At 39.3% G+C, this 15,531-nt stretch overlaps 1 protein-coding gene across 1 annotated transcript in view; it reads left to right on the top strand.

Moving 5' to 3' along the window:
- The window catches only part of WDR64 (WD repeat domain 64), a 77,517-nt gene that overhangs the window by 54,606 nt on the left and 7,380 nt on the right, over positions 1-15,531 (top strand). Inside the window, exons 13-21 of the mRNA XM_075089805.1 lie at positions 249-372; positions 1,664-1,833; positions 3,327-3,503; positions 4,395-4,525; positions 5,833-5,925; positions 7,620-7,713; positions 9,986-10,028; positions 11,301-11,434; positions 12,780-12,885. Coding sequence (XP_074945906.1) covers positions 249-372; positions 1,664-1,833; positions 3,327-3,503; positions 4,395-4,525; positions 5,833-5,925; positions 7,620-7,713; positions 9,986-10,028; positions 11,301-11,434; positions 12,780-12,885 — 1,072 coding nt within the window. The remainder of the gene's footprint in view (positions 1-248; positions 373-1,663; positions 1,834-3,326; positions 3,504-4,394; positions 4,526-5,832; positions 5,926-7,619; positions 7,714-9,985; positions 10,029-11,300; positions 11,435-12,779; positions 12,886-15,531) is intronic.

Genomic DNA, 15,531 nt, shown 5'->3' with positions numbered 1-15,531 from the left:
ATAGTGTACTGAATAGAGCCTCCCCTTGCCAGAATAGCTCCTCTGGGGACAGGGACATTTTCAGGGCAATTACACCAGTATTTCAGTAAAAGAACATGGTAGTCTGCTATTGTGACAGAGAACCTATTTCACGGGATGTGAAAATTTGATCCTGGAAGTATGTGTCTTTCTCCAATTACATTAGAACACATTGTGTGATGAGTTTTAGAGGATGTAGTGCAAATAATTACCATATAATTTTTTTTCAGGTCTGGGACCTAGAAACAGGATATCAAATATATCAGATTGAAGATGCGCATGGGCTGAATATTGAAGTGACCTGTGCAGCCATTGAAATAAATGGGTTTTATCTTGCTACTGGGGCATGTGATGGTAAAGCAATTAAATTATTACCATAGTTTTATTACTTTTATCTAAAAAGACATATTATATGAGCAGACAGAACTCTTTGCCTTTACTGTCTCAATGACAGGAGAATGAATTTTGGCTTTCTTCCAAGGTGTGAAGAATTATGCACAGAAAAGAAAGCACAGCTATTGGTCTGGGGAAAAGGGGCAGGGGGGGAGTGTCTTGGCTGGGTGTTATTTGATAGGTGATTCATAGAAAGGTGATTTTTGGCTGCTTGGGGTTTGGTACTTTGCTAGCCTATTGCTGTCTGTAAGACTGTCTTCCAAGCTCTTGGTCTGAAAAGATGTTTCCTCATAAGACTTAGGACCTAGATCTGTAACTAAATGGCTGCAGATGGAGAAAGGTAGTTTTCCAATTTTATAGTATTCAAGCTCAATTTTATATTGTCTGCAGACACTGAACACTAGAATTTATGTATCTACATGTTTCCTGAATTTTTCATGTGTTATTTAGTGTGCATCAGTTTTAGGTAATGTGACAAGACCTCTCCAAAAAACAAGTGTTACACTGAATTCTGCAGCAAACTTTAGTAATTTTATAATCTGTTAACATGACGGAATACTTCTTCTCACATTCAAATGTTCAAGACTACACACCCGAAGTATTAAAATACATTAAATATATGAAAGGTACCTCACATAAAGAGGAGGTGGCCTTTTGCACACAGCATACTGGCTAATGTTTCTTTTTTGTACTTGGGAGCAGAGACTGCACCCTTTATGGATCTTAAGAGCATGACAGAAGGTGAATGCTACCAAGTCTTACAAAGGTGAAGTTGTATGTAATAACTGCTTCACTTAAGATAATGATGTAACTCCTTTTCCCCACTAGCTCTGTGGGACAAATCCAGCAACCGGCTCCCTCTGCTCCTTGCTGTAGCTCAGAACCTGAAGTCTGCCTGACAGCCCACACTCTACTTGCTCTCTGATGATGTTAGTCCAGAAACAGAAATAAGATAGGCGGTGGTTTTTATCTTGGGCTGCAGCATAAAACAGACATGGAAAAAAGATGGAAAAATGGTGGGGCTTGTGGTGAAGATGGTTCCTGGTAAGTTTTGTGTCCCTAAGAGTGCTTTCCTAAGAAATACACAGTGCTACAGCTTTTGGAAGACTAGTGACCTAGCTCTGAAACTTCAGCTGGATTCCTTTTATCTTCTCCCTTTCCCTGTTTGACCCAGTTCAAGTTTCTGACTTAGAAGCACAGGTTATTGCTGAAAGTTCACTCCCTTGTGTATACCTTTCTCATCCACATGTAGGAACAGTGAAAATCTGGGAGTTTGAAAGTGGGAAGGAAGTTAAAGCCTTGCCTTTTGTCCAGCGCAACAAAGATGAGTGTCACCTGCTGAAGATAGTTTATCTGAAGGCTAATGAGAGTCATCATGCACTTCTTGTTTTGGAGCAGAATGGGAAGATGAAAATCGTTCAGGTATTATCCTACAAAAAACCTCAATATTGGGGAAGACTTTGGCTAAAGGAATTTTTGCTGTTGTTGTCTAAAATTACCAGATTAAGACAGCGGCTGCTTTACAAAGAAACAAGACAGTAATAAATCAGACTGACTTGCTTGGCTTGATTTAGAGAGTCTTCTCTCAAAAGCTGTTTTCCCTTCAGCTAAAATTAACAGGATGCAATTGGAGCTCAAAATAAGTGCGGTTTAATTTCTCAGACAAACCATGTTTCTGTAGAATTTTCTTCCTCAAATTGGAATGTTTTACTTGGGTCAAAATTCTCCTTCCCAAACTTTAAATCCACTATGTGCAAGGGAACAAAGGTTATGCAAAGAAGCATTTTTACTAGACAGATGATACATATAGGGGAAAAAAGCACACAAGCTCTGATCTTGGTAAATAATTTATTACTTTTGAACCTCTTGCTAATAAAAAGCTGTTTTATTCAGGGTTTGCTTTCGATATTCAGATTTTTCTGAAATACTATATCACACCAATTGCCCCCCAGTGTTATTACTGAAATTGTTAAATCATTCATGCAACATAAATGTATCCCTTGACAAACAGGTTGGTGAGGAGCTGAATCTCTTCCAAGTCTTTATGTATCTAAATACATTAATAGTGTTTCACATAATTGCAGAACTACTTTTTTTATACAAATGCTTCAGTGATAATGAGAAATACAGGTTGTTGTTAGTATTATTAGCTTTTATGAGGCTCTGAATATAGCAGTTAGCAAAGTAAACTTGAATAGCACCCAGAACCAGTTCATCTTTTGCAGGAGTCTTCTATAGATCTCTCAATTTTTAGTCCTTCCCCCAAGGTATTTCTTATTTGATACACTTAATATCGTAAGATTTACTAAAATCTTAATCATTTTTTCATTCCGGAGTTCAAGACATCTATGAAAACAGTAGAAAACCTAAGGAGCTGATTTCAGTAACACTTCCCAGAATGGACAGAAATAGCAAAGTTAAAGCAGAAACTAGATACTAAAGTGAATTTGTAATAGTCGGAAAAAATATCAAGGTAACTCCCAGTAGCCTCGAGGCACAATGGGGACGAATCAATGACTTGAGGCCACGTCTGAACAATGGCTTGTTCTCACACAACTGGAAGAACCACCAGTTTTCTTAATATGGTAAATATGAACTGGAGCCTAGCAATGTTAATAAAACGAGCAGCTATAACTGAAAAGACAACTTACTTTAAGGGGGTAGGTAGTTAAACTGAATAAAATAAAAAGCTCTGAACTGCACAGCTGGACAGTGGTACAACAGCAGGTAATTTAAAGCTGGAATATCTCTGGCTTGTGCTTTGGTTTGCAGTGTAGGCATGTGCTAGGTGATACCTGTAATTGTTTTTGCAATTTAGCACAGAAAACAATCTTTTGACACAGCCCTGCTGATAATTTTCTCATGACTAGAGAAATCCTTTCCTTCCTTTTTCATTAAGTCAGTTTTTTTAATAGGGTAACTCGGTTCAAACCTGTCTATATGTCACATGGGTGCTTCCTGAAGCAGTGTCGTTTCCACGGAGAAATCCAGTTGTGTCTCTGACACTGAAGCCTGACACTTTACAAACAAATTATTTTTTTCCGGATATTCAGCTGCTGTCTGACACCAATTCTCTGAGGAAAGATACAGAGGTGAGAAACACTTCAAAGTTCCACATCTTTTACATAAGATTAGAAAGTAAAATGTTTACTCTGCCCTCAAGGATTTCATGTTTTAGCAACAGAATAAGAATCAAATAGGTATTCCAAACTTCTCAGTACATTGAAGGTCTAAAACAAATCATGTAAGAAAGTGATTTTTTTCTAAGGGCTATATCTGCCTAATAATCTATTACATTGTTATTGCCATGATTAAGCAGCTGCCCTGAACATACACTTCACATTCCTGTACAAAACAGTAAGCTGAGGTTCTTGTATAAGGTCTTCTAGGAATGAAATGCCATTCATTACTATAGCTAGACTGACCTTCAGTAATAGTGGCACATAAAGATCAAGCTGGGTGTTAAAATTATTCCATTTTTTCTTATTATTCTTTGGTAAAATAAGATGTCAGGTTTATGTTTCAACTGTTGACCAATTTAATTTGAATAGTCCATGAAGCTTAAGTTTTGTTTTGTATAATTTCACTAACTCCATAACAGGTCTGGATGATGTTTACGGAAAGGTCATTATATCTTTGTTCATTGACTTATTCCTTTAATCTGATTAGAGAATCTCCGTAGATACCTACTGCTGTTCTTACAGCTGTTTTTACATGCTCTAATTGCAACTGGTGGTAGATGGCAGGTCAGGTTGGCAAATGGAGGCTGCTGTCCTCTGCAGCAGTATTATCAGTACTCTCATTCCCTGCTTTCTTCTGGTGCTTCTGTGTAGCTCAAATATAACAGTAGTAGCATAGCATTGAATATGCAGTTGTTGTAGACACTGTCAATTTACGCATCCTGTTAAATTAACAGTCAAAACGTTTCACTCTCTAGTGTCCACATGGTTCCTACTCAAATTTTTTTTTAATGTTCTTTGTAGAATTTTGTACCTTCTGTGGAAATGAAGTGTTTTGATGTTTTAAACGTAGAAGGATGCAGTTTGATAGCTACAGGAAGTACAAATGGTGAAATAATTTTGTGGGATTTTGAATCTGCCTCTGTGAGATGCCTGTAAGTATTGCTTTCATGGAGGTATTTTGATCTCCAGTATTTCATACAAACTTTTCCAATGGCATACTGGAAATTCCAATTCCAAGTACCCAACTATAAAGCATGATGGACAAGCAGGAGATAAAGTAGCAATTTATGTGGGCTCCCCTCCCTCCCACTTCAAATTACTTTGCTAGCTAATCCTGACATTGCAGGTAGGAGAAATGATCAAGAGACAGAGTCATGTGGGGAAGGGATGATGTAATTAAGAAAAATGTTTTAACATAACTCAGCTCTACCACTGAAGGAAACTCTCACTATTTAAGTCTCTTTGTCATTGGCTGCTACTGAGCTGTAGAAACTTATTTATTTTGGAAATTTTGTGTCTGGAAGGACATCTGGAAATAATGCTACTTCAGATGATAATGGCAGATGTTCTATATTGTCAGTATCAGTACCATTGTCTACACCTAGAAGACTAGAAGTCACATTCAACACGGAGATATATTAAGTGATTTTTGAGGTTTGGGAGTAAAAATCTTTCACAGAAAGTGACAAAAAGTGAGCAACAGATGGTTCCAGATATTCTCATGCGGATTAAGCTGCTACATCAGGAAAGTGAACAATGACAACAAGTCTGGTTAGACTGAGTGGAGCAGCATGGCAGTACTTTTGTGTTGGTGATGGAATACATGCCTTTTAAGACCATACAAAGTCAATATTTAACTCTCCTACCCAATAGTTTCACGGCATCGTTCATGTGTAAAATTGCCATGTTTGTGAGAAAGTGAGCTCAGTTTTTCTGTGCCACAGGAAATAATCAAAACTTAACTACAGTTCTGGCTCTGGCTCTTCCTTTGCTTTTGCCTCCCCATATATGAAAGACCCAATTCATGTGGATGCATGGAAGATAGGAAAGTCAATGCTTTGCAACTAGAGTATTTTACCCAGGGTTCACATAACTGGTTTGAATGCCAGGAACAGGTACTTTTCTACCATTAACTTAGCTAGCTAACTTCAACATAAGTTACTTTACTTTTCTCTTAAATACTAATTTTCAAGGAAATACTTGGCTGAATGAAATGTTCATCATTCCATCAGGTTCCTGTTTTTCCTGGCACAGGCACATTCTGTACCTACTCTTCACTGGCATTAGTCCATCATAACTGATTAACTGATTGTGAAAAAGTGTGCCTAAAACTTTCAGGAGACACAGACTCCGGGAAATGAAATGTTAAATTTTTTAGATTACAAAAATGTCTGCAACTTTTTCTGGGAACAATACGCAACCTATCTGACACATCCTGTAAGAACGTCTTTATTTTCAGGTGTAAAATTAATGAAGACAGCCAGGCTTCAGTTCTTCAAGCATCTGGAGTCAACGCCATGTTATTCCTTGTACATAGTGCTTTCTCCTCCAGGTAACTGTGTGCATGTTATCTTTCCCCAGGGCAGGCACAGTTACTTGGAATTTTGTTGTAGTCAACTGATGTAATGTTTGTCCAAAGCAGCTGATTTAAATTGAGATTTTATTTGCATTTAATCAATTAAAGTTCAAACAGTTAATTAGTTTTCCCATCCTTAAACTTAAGTAATGCTTATCAATCCATATTATATGTTCTTTTTTTACCAGTCCACTAAGCTATCCTTTTGTCCTCTAAATGACTTCGTAAGTCTCAATTCTTTTGAAGAATTCAGCAGAAGTCAGCTTTTGTCAGGTATTAGTTCTCTTGTGTACTGTACTGTCTTTGATTCTTATCTCTGTGAGATAAGTCTGTGTGGCAGCAGGCTTTTACTTTATTTCAAACCTGATACAATCATCACGGTATTAGATACTCTCAGCAAACAAAGAGAGAGGCAAGCTCATTGAAGTGTACAGTCTCAAGTTTCATCTTAAAACAAACTAGAATCTGGCGTAGGTCGGTAGTGTTGGATGGAAAACAAAACGTTAGCCAAATATGCTCATTTTGAGAGAAAGGCATTTCACATGTACCTAACTTCAGAAGTGCGTGTCTTCCAATGGATATGCAAAGGCAGTGGTCACCAAAAGGACTCAGTATGATTTAAATACTTATGTGGCTTTAAGGTCTTAAGCAATTAGGCAGCTTCTTTGTTCACCTGAATCATAGATATCGTTTATTATGTTGCTTTAAAACCTCCAAGTAGCTTATGCATTTACTACACCCCAAAATGTACCAGTGCCACTTAATTGAACATAAATTTGCTTTTTGACGTTATAGTTTAATTATTAATTTAATAAATCCTAGCTAAATTAAAATATGGTGATTACAATTCACAAATAGAAATTTGTATAAATCAATAAAAGTTCTAATTATGCTTAAGCAGGCAGATCCTACAATGTCTTTGAACCATATAGGCTTAGGGTGTTTGGTACGTACTGGGAAGGTACCTGGATGAATTTGCCTGCGGTAAAATATAGACACACACAATGTTCAAGAATGGTAGCAAGTCTGAAAAAATCAAACACTGAAAAATTACAAATCCATAACCACCTGTCCAAATTTAAGGGGACTACCCCAGCTGCACACATTGTATGTGTGTTTTACATTATCCCAGTTATTCAGATACTGTTGTAAAAAACAAAGCAGTGTGACATTGGTGTAAGTTATGTAGCCAGAACCTCTCATTAGCACAGTCAGAACTTCTCAGAAGACCACCTCCAAATTTTTTTCTGGAGTTTCTTGCACAGAATCCCATTTCTGATCATTATCTTAATAGATTAAAAATAAGCTTCTAAAATTAATTGAAAACTATTTACAGAACAAAGCACTGTACGAAAGGAAAGGGAACAAGCCATTGGCATGCACTGAATTTTTCCCCTTCACTTCTTGAAGATGAACAGCAGTGCTATTTTTTATTTACTATGGATTTCATTTGCTCAAAACTCCTGGCAACAGAGACTGGCTGTGTAATATGCAAATATTGCCTAGTTACTTGGATAAATTTCTAAAACACCAGCAACCCTTAGTCTAATCAGCGTAATCACTTCAGGCACTATTTTATTATTCTTTATTACACTGGGTGATGTTTATTTTCAAATAGCAAACAGTATCTTCAAGAATGTCAGTGATCTCCAATAATTTCTTTCACACAGAAAAATTAGTTCCCTGCCCTCTACTACTGCTACTGAGAGGAGTGATGTCAGTGCCATTCCAGAGCACAAGAGCAGTTCTTTGAACCTACATGAGGTATGTACAGAGGCTTCATGGATTCAATAGCACTCAAAACAAATTTCTGTTTTCATTTTTGTTTTGGTTTAAAATCCTGTAGCTTACTAAAATCCCTCCACAAAGCTATGTACAAAACTAAATATCAAGAATTACAGAAAAATGAACTTTGCTCACCTAAGCTGAATGAAGTGGGGAATTAAGAATACATTCTGTCAGGCAGCTAGCTCTGAGATATATATGGATAGCTGACTATCACAGTGTTTGATAGATGCTTATCGCTAGCAATTCTGACTTACAAACAGGGGTATACAGGAACTCAAAGGGGAAGGTAAAATAGACAAATGAAGTACTTGAATAAAAGTGGAACTACATCTACATTGAGGACACACTTGCTTGGATACATTGCTTTCAAATGACAGTATGAAAACTTTTTTAATTCACCATCAAGATGTCAGTGTCTCAATCTGTGTATTTTTGCTAAGGATAGCATTATGATTTTCATGACACTTTTTGTCCTTTTATGCCAGAAGAACATGCCATATCTGCAGAGCAACAAACAGCAAGTAGGCAAAAAGAGGAAAATCCTGCTACCTTTCTTTCCAGCATATTGTTTCAGCAGAGCATGGCACTTTCATAGTTTCCCAAGCAGACCTAACTGTCATCCACAAAGAGAAGTATACAATATCTTGTGCTATATAGTCATTAATATAAGAAAATGGACAGTCATTTGCAGCTCTTAAAAAGATTCCTAAAAGCCCAACACATCAAGCATTACAGATCAATAGGGAGAATGGGATTTAAGTGGTTTTTCCTCTTCTAAGATACCTCAAACACTCAGGGCTGCATAGTTTTTCCTGCCTTATTTGACTTGGCAATTTTTGAGGCCAGTATACTGATTACTGTCAGCCTTGGGGATCCTCAGAAGCCTATAGTAAGGCACATTTGAAGGACTGTGACAATTCTCATACTGAAGATGTTACTGCTATTTATGCACTTTGTTCATCTTTGCTCAAGGCAGTAACAAGACTAAATGCATGTTCTGAATTAAACTCTGTAAGTAAGAAGTCTAGGTTACATTCACATGACTGTAAGTGATTGACTTTGCTTGTCCTAAGAAATTAATGCCATTCAGCCAAATTTACCTTTAGCTTTCTCCTAAATTCCAATTAATTTCATCTGGGATTTCTTCATCTGTGATTTTCATAGAATCGTAGAATTGTTAAGGTTGGAAAAGACCCTTAAGATCATCGAGTCCAACCGCTAACCTACCACTGCCAAGTCCACCACTAAACCATATCCTCAAGCACCACGTCTACCCTTCTTTTAAATACCTCCAGGGATGGAGACTCAACCTCCTCCCTGGGCAGCCTGTTCCAATGCCTGACAACCCTTTCGGTGAAGAAGTTTTTCCTAATATCCAACCTAAACTTCCCCTGGTGCAGCTTGAGGCCATTTCCTCTCATCCTATCACTTGTTACTAGGGAGAAGAGACCGACCCCCGCCTCGCTGCAACCTCCTTTCAGGTAGTTGTAGAGAGCGATAAGGTCTCCCCTCAGCCTCCTCTTCTCCAGGCTAAACAACCCCAGCTCCCTCAGCCCCTCCTCATAACACTTGTTCTCTAGACCCTTCACCAACCTCATTGCCCTTCTCTGGACACGCTCCAGCACCTCAGTGTCCTCCTTGTAGTGAGGGCCCAAAACTGCACACAGTACTCGAGGTGTGGCCTCACCAGGGCCGAGCACAGGGGCACCATCCCTGCCCTGCTCCTGCTGGCCACACTAGTCCTGGTACAAGCCAGGATGCCATTGGCCTTCTTGGCCGCCTGGGCACATGCTGGCTCATGTTCAGCCAGCTGTCAACCAACACCCCCAGGTCCTTTTCCTCCAGGCAGCTCTCCAGCCACTCCTCCCCCAGCCTGTAGCGTTGCATGGGGTTGTTGTGACCCAAGTGCAGGACCTGGCACTTGGCCTTGTTGAATCTCATACCGTTGGCTCCGGCCCAACGAACCAGCCTGTCCAGGTCCCTCTGTAGGGCCTTCCTGCCCTCCAGCAGATCGACGCTTCCACCCAGCTTGGTGTCATCTGCAAACTTACTGAGTTTGATTCTCTTCAGATCAAATATTTCTTGTTCTCACCCAGCACTGTCCCATATTGAATACAAATTGGGGTAATATTTGAATCCTTCAATTATAAAAATTAAGTCCTTAAAATAATTTCAACTAGACAACTGTTCTGTAGTTATACCCATGTTCCATTTTCTAATTCTGTTACATTTTATTCTTTGCTTTTAGGAAAATATAAGAAGTAATGAAAGTAAAACTCAAATAACAACAGGTATGGAAAAATGTTTCTCATTGTCTTTGTTGTTGATCCAAAAGTTCTGCCCAGATAACCACAGAAACTGAGATTGCCAGTTTGTCTGGCAAACTGTTTAGAATATTTGGGATACCATTGGCATGTGTATGACACATCTCAATGTCTTTCGCTCACCACTGATTTGCAGTTATTTCCCAAAAGCCAAGCCAGGATGCAGGATATGCAAGGGCTTAATTGTTGATTTTTCTAAATAGAAGTGATGCTGAAAACCTTGCAGAATTTGGGAATGTCAACTATACACACTTCTCTTCCACACAAATATTCAAGCAATGAATTATTGAAATGGTATAGCAAGAGCCCACTGGATTCAAGTATGAGTGAATGGCTTCACAGAGAAAATCTTCAAAGGCACACAGAATTTTAGAAGGAAAAATCTTCCCTGTAGTATATACCCTTAAAACAACAGAAACAAGAGACAGCCAAGTGCTTAAGAGTTAAAGCTGCACAAATGGAACTGGTGAATTTGCAGGAAGTAAATCCTCTCGAATCTTCTGAATCCTTTAGACATCCTCTGCTGGGAAGCAGACTTTCCAATAACAAGAAATTTTATCATCTGAAAATGTGGACTTAAGCTGAATTTATTGTGCAAAGAAAACATGCCCTGAAATGAGAATATCCCTAAGCCTTGTAGCTGCTGAAATAGACCTCATGTTAGGTTCTGCATCCACTGAATGTCCTTTTCACTGAGGACCTTCATGGAACCACCCAGCATCTCCAGCTCTGGAGATGGAACTCAAAAAAGGTTCTCTGGCCACCACCTTGCATTTAGCAGAAGTGTTGAACTTGAGAAGTATAGAAATCTGTGATTCCAGGATTAAGTGTCATTTAGATATTAAACTTCATTTCATTGCTGAATTGATAGTAATCTCTAGAAGCCTCATGCAGAGGCTGCAGAACTGCCTCTCAGCTGTTCTGATGACCACTGTCTTGCACTCCTCCTCCACTCTCACTTGTGCTTGCAGTTTCTGTGAAATCAGTTGCTGTGCTCTAAATAAAGTTCCCCATATCATGGAGCAATAGTTCTGGCTGATTTAGATAAGATCATGACGGTTGTTCTAATTTTGTTTCAGTTTTCTTTTATCCATATCTGAAATGTTTTCAGAGTAATGCCATCTTGATGATGGAGTTTATTTTCAAATTTACTTTTCTCCTAGTGCAATGTAATTATTGTACATTCAAAAGAAATACTAAAAATTGTTGAGTAAATATATGATCATTTGTGTTCCAAAGCAGAAGAAACAACAAGGTCTAAGAATATCCAATATTTGAAGATGAATGTACAGTTATCCAAAGCTGTAGCAGGACACTCACCAATACTAGCTTCTGCTCATGAAAATGGCTGTATCTGCCTATGGAGTATTCAGGTAGCTATCTGGATTTCTTTGGGATGGGACTGGACCATTGAGAAGGTAATTCGACTAATCTTTGGAAGCATGCTTTTTAACTAGCAGTTGCAGCAGCAGAGGTATTATTGCACTTTTTGGTTAATAGTTTCTTCCACGGGAACAAATTAGTTCTGCTTTAATGACTGTAGCAGAGAGTCATGGCAAGTGGAAAATGAAGAAACATGATTTGAAATAATTATAACAAAAACTGACTGTAAATTTATGTGAAAGTCTAGAAGTTGATCTGTTACCCACATCATTTACCTTCTAAGTAAGGATGATAGGCAAGGCAGTGTGTCCTACTCTCAGAAGAGGAGAAATGTGTCTGGAACATTGCACAAGCCAGCTAGCACTAGAAGGGTTACAAATCAGGAGAGAATAGTATCCTAATACATAGTGTCTACAGCTATAATCAGCTTGTAAAGCCAGTCATACAACAGAATGCCAATGGCCTAGTGGTCATAGCCCCTCAGACCTATGAGGCTCTATTCCAGAAAACATGTTACTCTAAACAGACGATAAAAAGTAAATGCAGAAAGAAGGGGGAGTACCGTGATACGAATGGCTAATATTGGTCATTCTGTCAGACAGTGATCACAGTACATCAGCCATGTAAAGCTTTAACAGGAATCTTAGCCAAGGCAAGTCATAGTGACGATTTTTCAGAAAGGTGAAGTATCTTTGCAGATTTTTTACACAAAAATAGAATATGATATTAATGTCCCCAGGTACAGTAGGTGTGGTCTTTCTTGGGTTTTGTTGTCTTCGTGGTTGATATATTAGTGTGCTTAGATTCCTGTAGGAATCTCCAAGTTCAGATGATGGTGATGTCACAGTCAAGAATCTACTTATCAGCAAGACTTTCTCCCTCACCTCCTCCCAGACCTGAAGAGACAGTAAGGGAGCAAGTCTACTAATGCTTGAAAAATATAACAAGTTGGTGAAGGAGACATCATGGGTCCATTTACAACAAGTAGTGATATTTCAGTAGCAAATGAGATGCATACTGATGATATTCCACAGCAAATGAGAGATAAATAGTAAAGTAGAGATAGGTACAGATAGACTATGAATTGCATGAAGAGTGAAATAGCTTTGCCTTTTGATGTAGAAGAGATGGCAACCAGAAGAACACATCCCATCTATCTTGCTCATTCAGTAGATTAGGAAACTAGCTTTTTAGCTGCCTTCTGAATAGATATGAGCTGAGTAATGCTGAATAGATCAAATCAATGGCACTCAACTTCTGACGCGTTGACTTTTATTTTTCATTTAGAAATTATAAATGAATATATGTGTGTGTGTGTTTGTTTATTTATTTTAGGGAAACTTGGTGAAAGAAATTTTGCCATTTTCAAAATATCCTTCAGTTCCTCTGACAGCACTATGTACAGACTTCTCCACGAAAATGCTTTCGGCAGGCAGTAAGGGTGAGTAAACATGTTAGTCTTTCTGTTCAGGACAGTTTGTAGGACCACAAAATATCATGTTGTAAATGTGCCAGAAATGTGGAAATGAAGGTTCAAATGCTGCCAGACTTTCTCCATCAAAGCTATAATTAAATAATTGAAAAAGGTATTCTCTAGTGTGAAAGGATAGTAGATTAAAGATTAGCATTGCATTAATAGTATATCAGTAGAATTGTTTTCATAAAAGACATTACAGTTTTCTTTATTCACAAGCCCTACATAAACTTTTCATCCGAATTACTGTATTAATACCAAGGGCAAAGATCACTGCTAAAAGCAAGCAAAAATTTCACATGCATGGTAATAAAACTAAATAAAAAAACACAGCTGTGGCTGTACAAAAAGCAATGACTCAGGCACTGATGGAGTGCACAGTAATGGCTTCAGGAGTACACTGCTATGTAAGGAAAGAAAGTACTTGTGGTCTCTGCTAGCACCTCTTGTTAGAGTTAATTTCACAGCAAATCTGGCTTTCACTTGGTAGAAAGTCCAAGAGTTTATCTGCTGTCTGATTCTCCTCTAGACCTTCAGAATCACCCTGGCAATTTTCCTCTTCTGCATCTGTCATATGAGATTTTTGTTCTTTAATGTGTCACTTTTCTTCTAAAATAGCGATTAGAACTGTTTCCTGCCAGCTTCCCGCTCTTATGCTGTCAGAAGTTGGATGGAGCAAGCTTTTTTTCCCATTTGTTTCAAAACTGAGCAGTAGCTTGATGTTAATTCTGAAAATTAAGAGGAGTTTCCACTCAAAATTGATTCAAATCAGTAAATGAGTTCAGGAAGGCAGCGTGCACTGAAGAGGATTTTAATTAGTTGCAGAAAAGTATCCACCCTATTACTTATTCATCTGATACTCTCCCTTTGTACTTTTGTGTTTGTGCCACTGGGTATTTGCTTTTCATCCTTTCCGCACCCTTCTCTCACCTGCAGTGCTACTACCATTTTCTTGTTCTCATTACAGAGTTTTTCTTGCTAATAAAAGGTCAACTTCTCTGTCAGCCTCCTTGCTTACTTGCAAATGTACAGTCCTGTAAACCAGATGTGACCAGGACGAAGGCTGGAATTACACAGAAGATTCCTCTGTCTAGGAGTAGAAACAAGAGATAAGAGGCAACTTCTTCAGGGAAGAGGAAGCCTAAGCAGGAATCTGAGCAGTTGTGGGTCATAAGGAAAATTATTCTTTTATTCTAGATTCACGAGTGCACTAAAAGGTTGTAAAACCTTTTTATTATTCATTATTTATTTATTTATTAAGCCTTCATTATGTACACAATTTATCAAAAATTGTCCATTTTATCAGGATTGAAAAACAGTTTAATCCCCAGGAAGCTCTCATACCTAGTTTGTACAATAGATCACTGCCTTGGTAAGAATCACAGTATCACAGAATGGTAGGAGTTGGAAGGGACCTCTGAGATCATCTCGTCCAACCCCCCTGCTTGAGCAGGCACACCCAGAGCAGGGGCACAGGAACGCGTCCAGGCGGGGTGTGAATGTCTCCAGGGAAGGGACTCCACAGCCTCCCTGGGCAGCCTGTGCCCCTGCTCTGGCACCCGCACAGGAAAGATGATTTGTCTCATATTCGGGTGGAACTTCCTGTGTTCCAATTTGTGTCCATTGCCCCCAGTCCTGTCATTGGGCACCACTGAAAAGAGCCCGGTCCCATCGTCCTGACACCCACCCTTTAGATATTTATAGGTATCGATGAAATCCACCTCAGTCTTCTCTTCTCCAGGCTGAACAAACCCAAGTCTCTCAGCCCTTCTTCATAAGGGAGATGCTCCAGTCCCCTGATCATCTTCGTAGCTCTCCGATGGACTTGCTCAAGGAGTTCCCTGTCCTTCTTAAACTGGGGGGCCCAAAACTGGACACAGCACTCCAAATATGGTCTCACTAGGGCAGAGGACAGGGGCAGGATAACATCTCTGATCTGTTGGCCACACTCCTTTTAATGCATCCCAGGATACCGTTGGCCTTCTTGGCCACAAGGGCACATTGCTGGCTCAGGGTCACCTTGCTGTCCACCAGCACTCCCAGGTCCTTCTCAACAGAGCTGCTTTCCAGTAGTTCAGCCCCCAGCCTGTACTGGTGCATGAGGTTGTTCCTCCCCAGGGGCAGGACCTTGAACTTGCTCTTGTTGTATTTCATGAGGTTCCCCTCGGCCCAGCTCTCCAGCCTGTCCAGGTCTCGCTGGATGGCAGCCCAGCCTTCTGGTGTATCAGCCACCCCTCCCAGCTTGGTATCACCAGCGAACTTGCTGAGGTTACGCTCTATCCCATCATCCAGGTCACTGATGAATATGTTGAACAGGACTGGACCCAGCACAGACCCCTGGGGAACACCACTAGTGACAGGCCTCCAACCAGACTCTGCCCCATTGATCACGACCCTCTGAGCTCTGTTGTTGAGCCAGTTATCAATCCACTTCACTGTCCACTGACTCTTTTTTTTTAACGTCATGTCATTTAGAGAAAAAACTTTCTGTTCTTTCCATTTCAAACCTATCCAGTTAATGACACGCTGCTCACAAAGAGTATACAAAGAATATTCTTTGCATATGAATGAATGGTCCATTATTTTCTACTCTGTGCTTGATAATGAGATAAT

This window comes from Phalacrocorax aristotelis, chromosome 3, assembly GCF_949628215.1.
Source record: "Phalacrocorax aristotelis chromosome 3, bGulAri2.1, whole genome shotgun sequence".
Lineage (NCBI taxonomy): Eukaryota > Metazoa > Chordata > Aves > Suliformes > Phalacrocoracidae > Phalacrocorax > Phalacrocorax aristotelis.
This window is presented reverse-complemented; position numbering and strand designations above follow the sequence as displayed.